General features: G+C 43.2%; 1 protein-coding gene across 5 annotated transcripts in view; it reads right to left on the bottom strand.

Moving 5' to 3' along the window:
- Positions 1–17,900, bottom strand: part of THAP4 (THAP domain containing 4) — a 79,433-nt gene that overhangs the window by 28,467 nt on the left and 33,066 nt on the right. Inside the window, exons 6-7 of one of the 5 annotated variants that reach the window (XR_006283772.1) lie at positions 1,585–1,966; positions 538–562 (exon numbers count right to left, since the gene is read on the bottom strand). The exons of 1 other annotated variant lie outside the window; for it this stretch is intronic. Coding sequence is in view for 3 of the 4 variants with exons in the window: in XM_043522450.1 (XP_043378385.1) it covers positions 3,961–4,119 (159 nt within the window). In the remaining variant the exon portion in view is untranslated. 3 more of the 5 variants (XM_037908070.2, XM_027829625.3, XM_043522450.1) reach the window with 3 other exon arrangements.

Here is a 17,900-nt window from a genome sequence, read left to right as displayed (position 1 = left end):
CAGTCCCATGTCTCAGAAAACTTTGTCTGATCCCTCTTCCCCACACTGAAAAGGTAGTTGTTTCACTGTCTTTCAAACTGCCTCACGTGTATTAAGGCTTTAATTTTAGATTCAAATTTATCTCCATTGCACGAAGACCTACTGATATTTCTAATATTATATATCAGCTACCATCAAAGGCTGAACCATGAAACCAAGGTCACTGAAAATGCTGCAGAAACTAGTCCCTCATTATTTAAAGCTTCTGGAGCTTTTCTTTATCATGTGCCTGTCAATCTGAGTTTTATTGTGTTCTGCATTTAAACTAGAGAAGGTGTGGCTCTTATCTCTAGAGCTCCCTCCATCCTGTACTGGGAGGGGATTTGTTCTGGGCCTGACCGAAACCCACTGAGGTCAATGGAATGACTCCTAGTGATTCAGATCAGATTCTCTATTGGCTTCATCCTGCTATCTACTCAGCTCCCTCCACTCCCACTGAAGTAAAGGGGGTGAGGGTATTTGCCACCTCTGGGTGGTTGCTGAGCACCTTGCAGGTTTAGGCCCCAGGGCAGTTCTCTCTGACCTGCAGTAGGAGGTGTTCTCTCCTAACCTTTAGCCTGTATTGCGTTAGATGGAATGGAGAGTTCTGTCTGTCACACCCTGTACTGCTGCTGCTTTTATCTTCCTGTTTTGTTTTTGTGGCGATCCGTTTAGATCATATAAGAGATTAGAAGGCTGAATCTGCCAGCCCTCCTAACTCACTAGGGAACAGGCCTGAGAAACCCCTTGTTTAATCACTGCCAGAGCAGAGGAATTTACAGCCCGCACAGCAATAAGGTCCAAAGCCACAGCCATAAAAATAAAGGCTTTTTATTTGGTTTTTATATATACGGTTACAGAAACATCTGCGTAACATTTCCAACAGCATGTGTAGCTCACCTGCCTCCCCCTCCTGTAATCAGGTGTGAATGTGGGTCACCAAGATAGAAGAGTGCTTCTGTCCTTAGGTTCCAGGCTTCGCCTTTTCTGCGGGGAAACCCTACCCTCCTGTTTTTAAGGTGTCACCTTTTTGTAGGTAATGTGAAGGTGCTGAGTCATTGGCTGCGCAGTGGTTGCCATGGAGACGGTCTGTTCTAGTTTCCCATCCGAATTGAGCCTAAATTTTCTGGTAATCTGAGAGGGAAATAAACACACACAGCCCTTTATTTTGTTCTAGTTAGCATTTTTTTTTTAATAATGTAAACCAACATCTGGGGCTAGAATAAGCTTGGCTCTTATTTCCTTAGCTGAAAGCTACTGGCCCAGCCCTTCTCATGTCTCACAGACTTCCACAGGCAAAATCTTAAGGACTGTTGCAATCCTCCCTTCCCTATGCCTCCAAATAGGTTGGTTTGTTACAGGAGCACCTGGAGAAACTGGGAATAATCACACTGCATCCTCCAATAAAGCAGAGAGCAGCTTTCTCCTCTAAGAGAAAGCACCACTGTCAGAGTGATGGCTGCCACTGTACTGCACAGCTGGGTCCTACACTGAGAACCGTGTACACTGAGGGATGCCTGAAGTATAGCTGACAAAATTTGCCACCTCTGGGTGGTTGCTGAGCACCTGCAGTAGGACAGATGGAAAATAAAAAAATATGCCAGTCATCAAATGGAAACAAACATACTAATAAACAGGCAGTGTGTCAGTACACATTCTTTAAAAGCATCTCCTGCTGCAGAATAGCAGCAGCCATTAGGGCTTTGGCCATTCTTACCTCATTTCCAGTTTGCTAAATTTCAAATACAAATCACTACCTCTGACGGAAAATGAATGCTCACATAAAGCAAAGCCAAATTCCATCTCTGATGATTATTAGCAGCAAACTCCAATGTACTCTGTAACAAGCTGGACCTAAATTCAGCAGCATGTTTCCTGAATTCTGCAGCAGCCAGCTGGGGCAGACTGGAAATTATGAAGTAGCTTCATTTAAATGAAAACATTAGGCCTGTAATTAAGAGAGTTAATAATACAATCAGTACAGCAGCTCCTTAGGTTAGTTATTTTGACATCAGATTCACACACTGGCAGCTTTCAGTATGTCCAAAAGTTTTGTGTTGACCAAGATTAATTGCACTGAAGAAATTATCAGGGGGAAGCTGGACGTTTGGGCAGCTGAGGGGGAAGCAGTCTGGCCCAGCTCCTCAGAGATATTTAGAATCTTAAATTAGAAACCTAAATCCCTTTGAGGAGCTGGGCCTTTGGGATTAAACACATTATCTTCTGCTAAAATGATCAGCAGTGAACTAGTTAATATTGACACTTCACTCATCTCATTTGTAGTGGTGTCGCTGGTGTAATATGGGGTAAGCCACATCAGTGCAGAGCATATATATGGGGACCTGGCACTGCTGTAGCTACACTGCCACAAATATCCCTAGTAAAGACAGGCTTAGATCAGAGATTTAACCCATCGAGTTGAACAGGGCAGTTTACATTTCTCAGAGCTATTGTTTCAGAATGTAAGCAGACTCAGGAAGATGCACTGTATTGGTTTACATCTTCAAGGTACCGTAAAGGCTTCCTTCAAGTCAGTGAGCTACACCAGCATAAAACTGGTGCAAGAGAGTAGAGAATCAGGCCCATCATTTTGAAAGCTTTGATCCTGGAGCACAATTCTGCAGCAAGAGGTGGAATATATGGAGCCTTGCATAGAAGTGATCATATGACCCCACATATAAGTGCACAGGACTGCCCTGAGTAATCAGCGGTGCCTGAAAGTATCTTGGCATAGACTCCACACGCTCAGCAGTTTGGCCCTTTGACTTATTTCAGTGCAGATTTTCTGCACGTCATCCACAAGATTTGTTTATGTTACTTGGCCCCCTTTGCTCCTTCTCATGGTGAACACAGTCCCAGAGATTAGCGGAAATGAAGTCTCAGGGACTGAGGGAGCTCAGTCTGATAGCTCTGCCAAGTGGTTACATTTAATGCGATCAACTAGTCAAATTTAAAAATTCATTACATGTGGTGCATTCAACTGAAAGGAAGAACTGAAAATGCAAAGTGTTACAGTCAAAAAGTTTCCCAATGGATCCACAATTTTGGACCATACTGTACAAAATACTTTCCAAAAGATATATATCTTAATGAGATGCTGTTGTCAGCTGTATATATTTATATCTACAGACTCCAAGATTTAGATCAAACTCCTTCTTGCTTTTAAAAACAAACAGCTTGAAAAACATTTGTCCTTCTTCTAATGGCTTTATTTACATTATCATCTCAGAGTGGTTCAGCATCAGAGACACCAAACATAACAGGAACATTTGTTATGATGGAGGCATTGGTTGTGACTCCAGAGTTAGGACTGTGTTGAGATCTGTAGTTAAAGCAGGATTTAATCCTGATATTTCTCTCCTTAAGGATTTAACAATGGGCCCCAATTTAATACAATCTCTTTACTGAGGACAGTGGAATTTTCCATAATTTTTAGAGTCAAATATTCAGGCTCTTTTGCAGAGGAAAGGTTTTTTAAATGATGCCTTTTGTAAATTTGACATTTGGCTCTGCCAGTCTCACCATTTTTTATCCCCATCTAGCTAAAGAAGCACAGTCCCCTGAAGCTCCAAACTGCACCCATATGCACACTTTCAAAATACCTTGGACATATGCCACTTTTCAAAAGCGACTCTTTAACACAAACAGTTACTGCCCTAATTTAAAAAAACCTTACTTATCTCTACCAAGAAAAGTTCAGCTCCATCAGAGAATGGAAGCAGCCAGTAGTAGAGGGGGCAGCTGCCTCCGCAGCAGAACTGTATGTTCCATGTTTCTGACAATGTGGGCTATAATTCCCTCCTGCTCTGTCCTAGTCCCTAGGATTAACAGGGGGCCATAGAAAAGGTGGATTTGGAGGGAGGGTAAGAATGACAATGTAAAAATATACACGTTCTCACAGACACAGAGTTTTCCATTGTGCTCCAAAGGCAGCTGCTCCCTTCAAGAGGATCCTGGTCTGATAGATCTGAGGAAGTCTGTTGGCCTGGGAGTGAGCGGCTGAGGTTTAACAAGTGATAGGGATAATGTGTGCGGGGTAACATACAACATCCATGTTATCATAGGGGTGAGGTGAGCTGTGTTAGGCTGTAGGACTTCTTGCTGCCCATGAAATAGTTATGGACAGGGAGAAAGAAGAAAGAATGAGGCTTTCACAAAAATACTGTTATACTGTTAAGACTGCTCAAATGCATTTCCCAACAACACAATCACTAAAAAACAAGACATTCACACAACTTGCATCCCTTAGCACACACTCACCCATGCACATACGTGCGCGCACACACACACAAAGTAACACACCAACACAGTGCAGCAACACAACAAACCCACTTTTAATTCCATCACAGAACCAATCACAATGTGAACCTCCAGTTGCTGACAGCCACTCATAAGCTGAACTCCAACCTCCGCCCTTTTCCTCTACAGCTAATACACTAGACTTTTCACCAGTACATGTATGTCTATAGGCAATTTATTGTAATCTGTCTGAGGCTGGGCTTTAGCTTGTGCATTTCAGTATGATTGTGAGGAAGTGGTTCTATGTTAGACTGAAAATGTATCTGTTATGGGGCTGTTTGGGCATTTTGATATCTGGGTGGGATGGCACACAGATTGAGGCTGCATGTGAATGCTGGTTTAAGTGGTGATTGCCTTGATTTTTATTGCCTGAGCAACCTTAGCAACACAACTGCATTTCCTAACTAATGGAAACGAATGACAGTTTGGTGGGCGAGATGATATAACACAGGTTGTACAGGCTGGGCACCACACTGCTTTATCATTCATAATGATCTGTACTTTTCATTGAGAAAACCTCAGTGCATTTAATAAGGGCAGGAAGTGTTATCTCCAATTTATGGAACCTGAAGTACAGAAAGGCTTTATGACTTGCCAAATTCATAAGTCAGATCAGTGGCGCAGCAAGGACTAGACCATCCCTTTTTGATATTGCTAGCATACCGGTGTGTCCTGGGATGAATCAATTATGGGAAACATGAAGCTGCAACTGAAAATTCCTATTCATAGAATCATAGAATATCAGGGTTGGAAGGGACCTCAGGAGGTCATCTCGTCCAAACCCCTGCTCAAAGCAGGACCAATCCCCAACTAAATCAGCTATTCTGTTCTAATCTCAAAACTAACTCAGTCTGGACCGGTTAGACCACGTGTGATGTCCTTCTCTGCAATAGAAATGGCTGATCTTAACGATTAGTCAGATATCTAGAAAAAGAAAAGTAATGTACCTCAGCAAATACAAATGAACTGCACCATTTCCTGATAGCCTTACAAGGGCTTATACCACATTTTGTCTTTCTACACACACTGTATATTGTGTAATTGCACAATGAAAGATTGCAATGTAAGCAACAAAATAAGGTGCGAGAACCTTACTTTAAAATTTCCTGACTTTTGTGTTTAAGTTCTTAAACTTCCTTTAACATTAACAATATTTTTGAAGGGGGTTCTTTTGTTTCAGTGTTTATGACATATTTTAAGATGTCAAGTAATCACCTCTATGTTATGCATAAGAACGGCCATACTAGGTCAGACCAAAGGTCCATCTAGCCCAGTATCTTGTCTTCCGACAATGTCCAATGCCAGGTGCTTCAGAGGGAATGCAAAATTGCTAATTCTCATGCATGTACTGCAGATCTCATGATATTTGGGTTTTTTTTTTTAAAGCTCCAACTGTTGAAATGATTTTATTACCCAAGAATCTCAGCTTTTTCTTATTTTTTAGTAAGTTTCTAGTGCTCAGAGTGTAGCAAAAAGCTTGAAAATGTGAACCCTAAATACTTCAGCATTAGAAGACATAAAAAGAATACAAATTACAAATTTTTAAATCTCATGATTTCTAAGACAAACTCACTATTTCAGGCCCTGACTCATGATTTTTGAATGCTTGGAGTTGGCAACACTGATATACTTCAAATCTAATCATCCCAATTCTGATCCCATTATCCAAATCCTAAAAAAATAAGAAGGAATCTTCTACAGACAGGGGAATGAATAAAATGACATAATCCTTTAGGTCTTTTCCAGCTCTGATTTCTATGGTTCCACAAGTGGACATTTCAAACAAGGCAGAGTAGTGAGTCTCTGCATTTGTAGGGTATGCTATTTCCTGGTATTAGTGCTTTGCATGCTAAGAAGCTCTTCTCAGCGAGCTGAGTGCTCAGTTATGCCTGTAAGGTGCTGGCCTGTGGTGAGCCACACAGCCCACAAGAAATTCTCAGGGGCATTGCCCCTCATGGAGCACTAGTCTCCAGGAGCTCTCAGGAGTGCAGCCATTGCTGTGTACACTCTCCTCTGCCATGGTCCTTTACGTGTGGCTAGCAAGAGTAAGCCACTGCAGCTGCGGCTGGCTCCTGTGTGAGAGGCACATGCAGGGAAGCTCTCTGCGCCCTCCTTCCTTGAGCACAGGGGCCAGCCTCTATCTGGCTCCAAGGCATTATGTGGCAGGAGAGGCTAATTTTCAGGAGAGTTAAGTTTTGTTTAAAAAGCTTATGGGAGATGTAGAATCTTGTGTGCATTGAGGAATGGAATTCCAAACTTCACACTGCAGGGGTCTGTCTGGCTTTGTTCTCCCTCAGGTGACCAATGGCCTGAGATCAAAGGATTAAAGGGAGTAAAGCTGGTCAAAGCAAAATGAAAAGTTGCTGCCAATCTTGTACTGCACTGGGAGAAAATTAAAGGACAATATGATTTTCTTATGAATAAATGTTCCAATGAATTTTACAGCAACCAGAGGGAGAATAATTCCAGTAGAACCTGATGGGTTCCTAGAGTTTACCGGTTGCAGGTGGGTTTGTACTCAACGTGGCTCAGCTGGGCCTCTGCTGCCGCTACCAGTGCTACTGTGTATGCAAACTAGATTCCATTAACTTGCGTTTGAATAGAGACTGGGAGTGGCTGGGTCATTACACATATTGAATCTATTTCCTTAAGTTAAGTATCCTCACACCTTCTTGTCAACTGTCTAAATAGGCCATCTTGATTATTACTACAAAAGTTTTTTTTCTCCTGCTGCTAATAGCTCATCTTAACTAATTAGCCTCTCACAGTTTGTATGGTAACTTCCAACTTATCTGTATGTATATTGTGACAGGGTCGGGCCAGATGGCTACAGGAGAGTGACAGAAGGCAGATATATTAGCCCCAGGTTAAGTAGGTCCCTTTTCCCTGGGTAAGGTAACAGGGAAGTTTCCAGAACAATCAGGAACCTTCTGGAAACAATTAAGACAGACAAGCTGATTAGAACACCTGCAGCCAATCAAGAAGCTGCTAGAATCAAGGCAGGCTAATCAGGGCACCTGGGTTTAAAAAGGAGCTCACTTCAGTTTGTGGTAGTGCGTGTGAGGAGCTAGAAGTAAGAGGTGCTAGGAGCTGAGAGTGAGAATGCGGACTGAGGAGTACAAGCATTATCAGACACCAGGAGGAAGGTCCTATGGTAAGAATAAAGAAGGTGTTGGGAGGAAGCCATGGGGAAGTAGCCCAGGGAGTTGTAGCAGTCGCACAGCTATTCCAGGAGGCACTCTAGACAGCTGCATTCCACAGGGCCCTGGGCTGGAACCCAGAGTAGAGGATGGGCCCAGGTTCCCCCCAAACCTCCCAACTCCTGGTCATACACAGGAGAAGTTGACCTGGACTGTGGGTTCATGAAAATGGCCAAACTGAGGGCTGCTGTGAATCTCCAAAGCGAGCAAATCCGCCAATAAGCGTAAGACCCACCAAGGTAAAGGAGGAACTTTGTCATTATATATATGTTCCATTCTACGCATCCGATGAAGTGAGCTGTAGCTCACAAAAGCTTATGCTCTAATAAATTTGTTAGTCTCTAAGGTGCCACGAGTACTCCTGTTCTTTTTGCGGATACAGACTAACCCAGCTGCTACTCTGAAACCTGTAGCTACATTGCTATTTATACTTGTGCTAACTCTTACGTGTATATCAGCAAGAGTCACAACCCTACCTTGAAGTGTAGACACAGCCTTAGTTAGCTGTTCTCTGAGCTATACAGTCTGAGGTACCCATTGTTACCATCATCAGCACATCAGTTACTTTCCCTCCTTTGAATGTACTATTCAGGCTTTCTCTGCGCAGCTTTCATCACTTTTCACACATGTTACCCTGTTTCAAAAGGGAGGTAGCTAGCAAAATGCAAATCTTTTCCTTCTGGACAGTGTGTGTCTGTGATTTCATATATGTGGAGGGAAGTTGCTTATATATCTGAGGATCTCCTAATCCCCCAAGTTTAAGATCTCTCACCTTTAAAGCCTCACTGCAGAGCAATACTCATTTTAGCTAATGAGGATTGGACAGGACTATTATAGTAGCCAGTCAATGGTACCCCCAAAATTAGAGGGAGATGTCACAGTTCAGCAATACAAACTGACTCATTAAAAATCAGAGTGTTGCCTCAACAGCAGTCTCAGTCATTGCTGACCCAGAGCAACAAAAACTAGGAGCAACCACAAATGGATCCTGAATCAGTCCTACCTACACATGTTTTTCATCCTTCCACACAGCAGTTCTATGGATTCCCATTTCTCCATCTCCAACCCCAAAGGACTTAGGGGTTACAGTGGACAAGAAGCTGGATATGAGTCAACAGTGTGCCCTTGTTGCCAAGAAGGCTAACAGCATTTTGGGCTGTTGTCATAAATATAAAGGGAAGGGTAAACCCCTTTAAAATCCCTCCTGGCCAGAGGAAAAATCCTTTCACCTGTAAAGGGTTAAGAAGCTAAAGGTAACTTCTCTGGCACCTGACCAAAATGACCAATGAGGAGACAAGATACTTTCAAAAGCTGGGAGGAGGGAGAGAAACAAAGAGTCTGTGTCTGTCTGTATGCTGCTTTTGCCGGGGATAGACCAGGAATGGAGTCTTAGAACTTTAGTAAATAATCTAGCTAGGTATGTGTTAGATTATGATTTCTTTAAATGGCTGAGAAAAGAACTGTGCTGAATAGAATGACTATTCCTGTCTGTGTGTCTTTTTTGTAACTTAAGGTTTTGCCTAGAGGGATTCTCTATGTTTTGAATCTAATTACCCTGTAAGATATCTACCATCCTGATTTTACAGAGGTGATTTCTTTACTTCTATTAAAAGTCTTCTTGTAAGAAAACTGAATGCTTTTTCATTGTTCTCAGATCCAAGGGTTTGGGTCTGTGGTCACCTATGCAAATTGGTGAGGATTTTTACCAAACCTTCCCCAGGAAGTGGGGTGCAAGGGTTGGGAGGATTTGTGGGGGAAAGACATGTCTAAACTACGTTTTCCAGTAAACCCAGTTATAGTTTGGTGGTGACAGTGGAGATCCAGGGACAAAGGATAAAATTAATTTGTACCTCGGGGAAGTTTTAACCTAAGCTGGTGAAAGTAAGCTTAGGAGGTTTTCATGCAGGTCCCCACATCTGTACCCTAGAGCTCAGAGTGGGGGAGGAACCTTGACAGCTGTAGAAGTAGGGGCACTGCCAGCAGATCGAGGGATGTGATCGTTCCCTTCTATTCGACGTTGGTGAGGCCTCATCTGGAGTACTGTGTCCAGTTTTGGGCCCCACATTACAAAAAGGATGTGGAAAAATTGGAAGTGTCCAGCGGAGGGCAACAAAAATGATTAGGGGGCTGGAACGCATGTCTTATGAGGAGAGGCTGAGGGAACTGGGATTGTTTAGTCTGCAGAAGAGAAGAATGAGGGGGGATTTGATAGCTGCTTTCAACTACCTGAAAGGGGGTTCCAAAGAGGATGGATCTAGACTGTTCTCAGTGGTAGCAGATGACAGAACGAGGAGTAATGGTCTCAAGTTGCAGTGGGGGAGGTTTAGGTTGGATATTAGGAAAAACTTTTTCACTAGGAGGGTGGTGAAACACTGGAATGGGTTACCTAGGGAGGTGGTGGAATCTCCTTCCTTTGAGGTTTTTAAGGTCAGGCTTGACAAAGCCCTGGCTGGGATGATTTAGTTGGGGATTGGTCCTGCTTTGAGCAGGGGGTTGGACTAGATGACCTCCTGAGGTCCCTTCCAACCCTGATATTCTATGGTAACTCCAGAGAGCAAATGACTCTGAAATCTAGTGTGCAAGAAAGGGTTTTTATAGAATAATGTTGGTTAGAAAGGACTGTACTGAGACAAGAAGGTTTCTTTCTCTTTCATGATCACAACAGAACAGGTTGGCCCTCAGGCTGGTTTTGTGACTGAGTCAGTCTTTCTTTACTTTGACATTAAAGTCAGTTAAAGCAAAGCCAAAGTCATCCTTTTAAAAACATCATGAATATGTATGCAAATAAAAATGAAAGGTTCTCTATGGGTGTGTTTAATGCTTGTGGAAAGAACCAGAGCCGCGAAATATATACCCACAATTTCCAGAAAACACCAGCCCATTGATCTAGCAGACATTCAAATAACTACTACCCTGGCCAGCCACCACCTTGTAACAGGTAGCTGTTTATGGGACAAAATAGGATACCCTCCCATAAGAGGAGATAAGGGTCATTAATTTTCAAAATGAGTCTTGTTGACTGCTCTCTAGCACAGACCCTGCCAAATCACAGAAGGATGCCATGCAGATGCCATGACATGCACATCATGGAAGCCAGGGGAGTTCACTGCTTCTCAAAAAAATAAGGAAACAAACACAGAGTAAAGGGAAATGGGCATAGAGAGGAGGTAGTATGCACTGTGGGATGCCTCTTTTGGAGCAGAAGGTACTGTATGTGGGAGGGGTGAAGGTTGGTTGCCTCACATAAAGCGTACACGTGGCAGTGGGTGTGGGTAGGTCTAGGACAAGGCATTTATTTTCTGTCGGGTCATTTGTCACATCTACAGGTGTTGGGGGAAGCATTAGCAGCCTCTCATGAACAATCTTCGTTTTGGAAGTGGGAGTGGGCTACTGGAAGTCTCCAACCCTGCTTCCCATTATCTTGTGTCTAGGGGTATGTCTACACTAAAGTAGCTACAGCAGTGCAGATATGGCACTGCAGCTGTGATACAGCAGCTGCTGTAGAGGTGTTTCCTGTGTTGAAGAAAGTGGATTTCTGTTGCGCAAAAGGTTTCTGTAAAGGGAGCTCATGTCTTACTAATCTATTACAGTTCTTTGAGGGGGTCAACAAGCATGTGGACAAGGGGGATCCTGATAGTGTACTTAGATTTCCAGAAAGCCTTTGACAAGGTCCCTCACCAAAGGCTCTTATGTAAATTAAGTTGTCATGGGATAAGAGGGAAGATCCTTTCCTGGATTGAGGACTGATTAAAATACAGGGAACAAAGGGTAGGAATTAATGGTAAATTTTCAGAATGGAGAGGGGTGGTGGAATAGAGATGTTCCCCAAGGGTCAGTCCTAGGACCAATCCTATTCAACTTATTCATAAATGATCTGGAGAAAGGGGTAAACAATGAGGTGGCAAAGTTTGCAGATGATACTAAACTGCTCAAGATAGTGAAGACCAAAGCAGACTGTGAAGAACTTCAAAAAGATCTCACAAAACTAAGTGATTGGGCAACAAAATGGCAAATGAAATTTAATGTGGATAAATGTAAAGTAATGCACATTGGAAAAAATAACCCCAATTATACATACAATATGATGGGGGCTAATTTAGCTACAACTAATCAGGAGAAAGATCTTGGAGTCATTGTGGATAGTTCTCTGAAGAAGTCCACACAGTGTGCAGCGGCAGTCAAAAAAGCAAACGGGATGTTAGGAATCATTAAAAAAAGGATAGAGAATAAGATGGAGACTATCTTATTGCCCTTATATAAATCCATGGTACGCCCACATCTTGAATACTGCGTACAGATGTGGTCCCCTCATCTCAAAAAAGATATACTGGCATTAGAAAAGGGTAACTAAAATGATTAGGGGTTTGGATGGGTCCCCTATGAGGAGAGATTAAAGAGGCTAGGACTTTTCAGCTTGGAAAAGAGGAGACTAAAGGGGGATATGATAGAGATATATAAAATCATGAGTGATGTGGAGAAAGTGAACAAGGAAGTGTTATTTACTTGTTCCCATAATATAAGAACTAAGGGCCACCAAATGAAATTAATGGGTAACAGGTTTAAAACAAAAGGAAATTCTTCTTCACTCAGTGCACAGTCAACCTGTGGAACTCCTTGCCTGAGGAAGTTGTGAAGGCTAGGACTATAACAGGGTTTAAAAGAGAACTGGATAAATTCATGGAGGTTAAGTCCATTAATGGCTATCAGCCACGATGGGTAAGGAAAGGTGTCCCTAGCTTCTGTTTGTCAGAGGGTGGAGATGGGTGGCAGGAGAGAGATCCTTGATCATTTTCTGTTAGGTTCACTCCCTCTGGGGCACCTGGCATTGGCCACTGTCGGTAGACAGGACACTGGGCTGAATGGACCTTTGGTCTGACCCAGTATGGCCATTCTTATGTTCTGTTTGTGTAGGTAATCCACCTCTCCGAGAGGCAGTAGCTAGATCAATGGCAGAATTCTTCCGTCTACCGAGCTGCATCTACAGTGGAGGCTAGGTTGAACTAACTCTGTTGCACAGGACATGACATGTTCACAGCCCTGTGCAATATAGCTAGAACCATCTAATTTTTAAGTGTAGACCAGCCCTACAGGATGGGAGAGTGGCCCAGAAGCAGTGATCCTCCCACAGATCTGTGCTACATGAGCTCCATTTCACATGCATCACCTTGTTTTATTACTCTTGTACCAAAGCAAGGAAGAGACTGTTGAGCTGCTTTACAAACACAATCACCCCCCAAAGAATAACACATCTTCAGCATTCTAGGCTCAGCAAATTGGGTTCAGTACATCAGTTTCTCTAGGGCATGCATGCAGGGGAAGTTCTAATGAGCAAGTTACTCCTTGTGAGCCCCAGCTGTTTACACACAGTATAAAATAATGATGGATATTTAAAATCTTTGGCTTAGTAGTGCTGTTCTCCATGTACAGGAGTGTCAAGATTTTGTATGTAGGTTTTAATAAGCAGCTTTTAAAAAAAGTAAAAATATTTAGAAATCAATCTTTTCCACAGACACTCTGAGGAGAATATAAATGTTTTCTTTTTCAGCTTTGGCCCTACCTCTTCTGACAGTTCAGGAATCACTTTGAAATCTTAACTGTTGAAAATGTGTTTTTTAGCTTTTAAAAAAACCTGTAAATATCATTCTCCTCCCCATTTGGTGTGACTCTCAGATATAAAATGTTCATTGGTGGCCCAGATAGGGCATCATCAGCAAGTCAATAATCTATGGAAAGTTTGACTGTAATTCTCATCTGCCATAATTCTGTTCATGGTTCATGTAAATGAGAAATACAAAAGGTAAAGAACCAGAATCTTTGCCATTTCTGGCTTCCCCAGCCACCTTTTTCGCACCTGAAGTCATAATGCAATCATTTGTAACCTCACAATTAGCGACTGTCAAAAGGGTTTTGATGTCAAAGTATATAGATTTCAGATGAGAAATAAGTGGCAGTAGTAGGTGAACTAAGAAGGCTCTACTAATCAAAAGCAGCAGAAGAAATAATGATGTATCAGCAACACTGTTATTAAACAGAACATTTGTCAGGACTGAGACCTGTACAACCTTTAGAATTGTGGAGTCATTGAAGTGCTGATGAGTCAGCTGTATGTCTCCTTTTCAACACAGTTACTACAGTGGTCATCGCTCCCCGAGTGACTGACCAAGTTGGTGGGGATTGAAATAGTGAAGGTGATTCACTCTACATAAGTGATGCTTCCAAGCTAGAAGCAGCATTTGGAGGAATAAGCAGGAGTAAGATCTATGCTGTCAATTGAGGATGAATGTCCTCACCGAAATGGCTCACAGATTTGGGACTATTGCTACCCCATGGTTCTCTGCAAAGGTGACAGTGATAGAGCAGACAGTCCCCACAATGGCAATGAGAGGGTTAATGAGATCCTGTGGACCCAATTGCTCCCACCCTACTACACCTGCAACAGGTATCAGGCATGGAGAAGGAAGTTAAAAGGAGAAGACCTAGGCCCATTCAGGGCAGAGTAGGAAGGAGTGTAGTGCTCTCCTTCTCCTGATATGAGAGACACCTGGTTGCAGCCCAGAGACTGGGCTAGCTTGCCAGTTGGACATGCCTCCCGGTAGAAGGGATGACCAGATGCTGAGGGACCAGCTAAAGTACTGACTGTTTGCAAACAAGCCCTGAATAGAAGGGTGGGGGTCTTGCCAAAGCACAACTACATCGAACCTTCGAAGAGACAGCAACCTACCAGAGGAGGCCCAGGGCTGGGAGAGTTGTGCCCTGATAGGCCACAAGGGAGTGCTACAGAGACAAACCTGGTCACAAGGATTGCAGTGCCTTTTATCCTTTGTATCTAGCTAGGAAACTGCAACTGCTCCTCTCTAATACAGACCTAGTAACAGTCATCTATGCCTTAGTCATGTTAAGGAAAAGTTAGCACATGTGACTCCATTTTGGTTTGGGACCCACCATTGTTTAAATGTCAGCACATCATACACCAGGAGGAGTAATCCTTAGATACTGAATCCATGTGAAAATCCTCCTCCTTGTCTCCAGCCTGCCTTGATTTGCAGTATCTGGTTTTTGTCAGTCTCTAACTCCCTGTCTCTTGGCCTTGATGTGAGGCCTCCCATCCTGATAATAAAAGTTACTGATGCATGGCTTTAGGACCATGCTGTGTAATTAACATACTGGTATAGCACGAGGAATGCACCAAGCAGGGATAGGTGGTAGATAAGACAAGGGTTTGTTTATTGGCTAAGGTTTCCGATGCACGAGGGCAACATGCTTTGCTAAAAAGTATATAACCTTTGTATAATCTGTATTCAGGGTCCCCTCCTGGCTAGCAGGGGGGCACCACGCTCAAGCGTAATAAACTTAGTTTCTTTTGGGAACTCTGCAGTTGTGGACTTTATTTCTGTGCCTCAGCCTAGATTCGAACTGTGCGTGTCCTACCAGGTGTAATTCGCAGCACTTGTGTGCGTGTCCTACCAGGTGTAATTCGCAGCACTTGTGTGCGTGTCCTACCAGGTGTAATTCGTAACAGTCAGCTTTCCGCGAAACTACATAATGAGCTCTACTTAGGACCACTCCTATAACAGAAGCTTCAGCTGGTACAGAATTTAGCCACCAGCCTCTCAAGTGGAATAAACAGCCAAAAGAACACAGTGCTCACCCTTGTCTTTGCACTGGGCTTCTGTTTGTTTCCAGGTGAAAGGTAAGGTGTTGGTGATCATTTTAAAACTCTGAATGGTCTGGGGGCCAACTACCTGAGGAACCACCTCTTGCCTTAGACCTCAACACTTCAATAAGAGCTTTTCAGCTGATTTTAACTTTCAGAGCTTGGGACTGAACTCTTGTGAACTCTCTTAGTAGAGGGCCCTCACTTCTGGAATTCTTATCCCTTGGCAGAGTTGTACAAACTTCAGGGAATGAAGACAGACACTTACTTTATTCAGCTGTATGCTAATTTTTCCCCCTCTCCTGACTATATGGCTGCCAATATTTCAGCCAGCAGCAGCGATTGAGTAGTTCTACCCATTTTATTTTAAAATTTTGTAAGAGCTCAATAAATCACTAAGAATAAAGAAATCAGATAACTAGAAAGATGCCCGCAGCTCTTGAAGAATATCTGCACCGGTGAGATAATTCATAAGAATGGCTATACTGGGTCAGACCAATGGTCTCCCTAGCCCAGTATGTCATCCAACAGTGGCTAATGCCAGATGTTACAGAGGGAGTGAACAGAACACGGCAATTATTGAGCGATCCATCCCTTGTCGTCCAGCCCCACCTTGTAGCAGTTAGAGGTCTAGGGACATTCAGAGCATAGGGTTGTGTCCCTGGCCATCTTGGTTACTAACCACTGATGGAACTATCCACCATGAACTTATGTAATTCTTTTTTGAACCCATCTATACTTCTGGCCTTCACAACATCCTCTGGCAACAAGTTCCACAGGATGACTGTGCACTGTGTGAAGACGTACTTCCTTATGTGGTGGGTTTCTTTGGTATTTCCCCCCTGCAATGATGTTAAATTTAATTACATTATGGTTGTTATTACTCAGCGGTTCTGCTATATTTATCTCTTAAACCAGATCCTTAGGACTAAATCAAGAATTGCCTCTCCCCTTATGGATTCCAGGACTACCTGATCCATGAAGCAGTCATTAATAGTTTCTAGAAATTGTTGTTGGGTTTTCTTTTTTTGTACCCTCTCTAGTCAGCCTGAGCTTTTCCCAGTCATGGTCACCATCTTGGACAGGTGGTCAGTAGTATATTTCTACTGCTATACTCTTATAGCATGGAATTTCTAACCATAGAGTTTCTATGGTACTGTTTGATTCATTTAAGATTACTATGCTTGTCTCTGCTCTCTTTCATACTCCCCTGACAGCATGACTTACAAAATATATAGAAATGACAGAGTATCCTGGTATTACCGTGTCCCATTGCTTATCATTGTTCCAAGTTTCTGTGAAGCCTACTATTCTCAATATTCTCATTTAATACTGTGACAAAGTTCCTCCTCTACCTTGGTGGCTCTGGCGCTTATTGGCAGATTTGCTCACCTTCACGGCAGCCCTCAGCTTGGCCGTTTTTCTGAACCCACAGTCCAGGTCGACTCCTCCTGTGTCTGACCAGGAGTTGGGAGGTTTGGGGGGAACCCGGGCCCGCCCTCTACTCTGGGTTCCAGCCCAGAGCCCTGTGGAATGCAGCTGTCTAGAGAGCCTCCTGAAACAGCTGTGCGACAGCTACAACTCCCTGGGCTACTTCCCCATGGCCTCCTCCCAACACCTTCTTTATTCTCACCATAGGACCTTCCTCCTGGTGTCTGATAATGCTTGTCCTCCAACAGTCCGCGTTCTCACTCTGAGCTCCTAGTGCCTCTTGCTCCCAGCCCCTCACATGCGCACCACAAACTGAAGTGAGCTCCTTTTTAAACCCAGGTGCCCTGATTAGCCTGCCTTAATTGATTCTAATAGCTTCTTGATTGGCTGCAGGTGTTCTAATCAGCTTGTCTGTCTTAATTGTTTCCAGAAGGTTCCTGATTGTTCTGGAATCTTCCCTGTTACCTTACCCAGGGAAAAGGGACCTACTTAACCTGGGGCTAATATATCTGCCTTCTATTACTCTCCTGTAGCCATCTGGCCCCAACCCTGTCACAATACCAAGCACTCAAATTCACCCATCTTAGTATTTAGACTTTGCTCATTTGTATACAAGCACTTATAAAATCTGTCAATATTTAGTTTGTCTGCCTTCATGTGATGTCATTGAATGGGACTCTTTCATTTGACTCTCTCTCGTCTGCTCCTACCTGTACTTTATCAACTTCTATCCTCTCCTCTTTACTAGGCTATTCAGTATCCCCTTTAATAAATCATCCCCTAAGGGATGTGTCTGTCTGAACTGTGTGCTCCTCCAAACCTGTCAGCTTTCTCCCAGCCCTTAGTTTTAAAAACTCCTCTAACCCTTTTAATTTGACGTGATAGCCAAGGCCAGTCTTTCAGACATTGGTCTCCATTTTTGCAGGCCCAAACAATTATGGGTACAATTTTGTGTATGCAAATCAGACCACACACACTTAGGACCCAGACTGTGTCTGTGCAAATTTTGGCCCACAGTTATTTGCCAGTGCAATCTTTATGCTGGCACTAAAGTGAGATCAGTTAAAGCCAGGCTGCAGGTTTGAGCCTTAAAGTCCAGAATAAAATAGCACTGTGTTTTCTGTAGTCAGAGGAGGTCAGCGAGTATTATCAGTACTTAACACCATTTTTCTCTATCTACATTAGAGTGACCAGACAGCAAGAGTGAAAAATTGGGACGGGGGTGGTGGGTAATAGGCGCCTATATAAAATAAAGTCCCAAATATTGGGATTGTCTCTATAAAATCGGGACATCTGGT

The sequence above is a fragment of the Chelonia mydas genome, chromosome 9, assembly GCF_015237465.2.
Source record: "Chelonia mydas isolate rCheMyd1 chromosome 9, rCheMyd1.pri.v2, whole genome shotgun sequence".
Lineage (NCBI taxonomy): Eukaryota > Metazoa > Chordata > Testudines > Cheloniidae > Chelonia > Chelonia mydas.
This window is presented reverse-complemented; position numbering and strand designations above follow the sequence as displayed.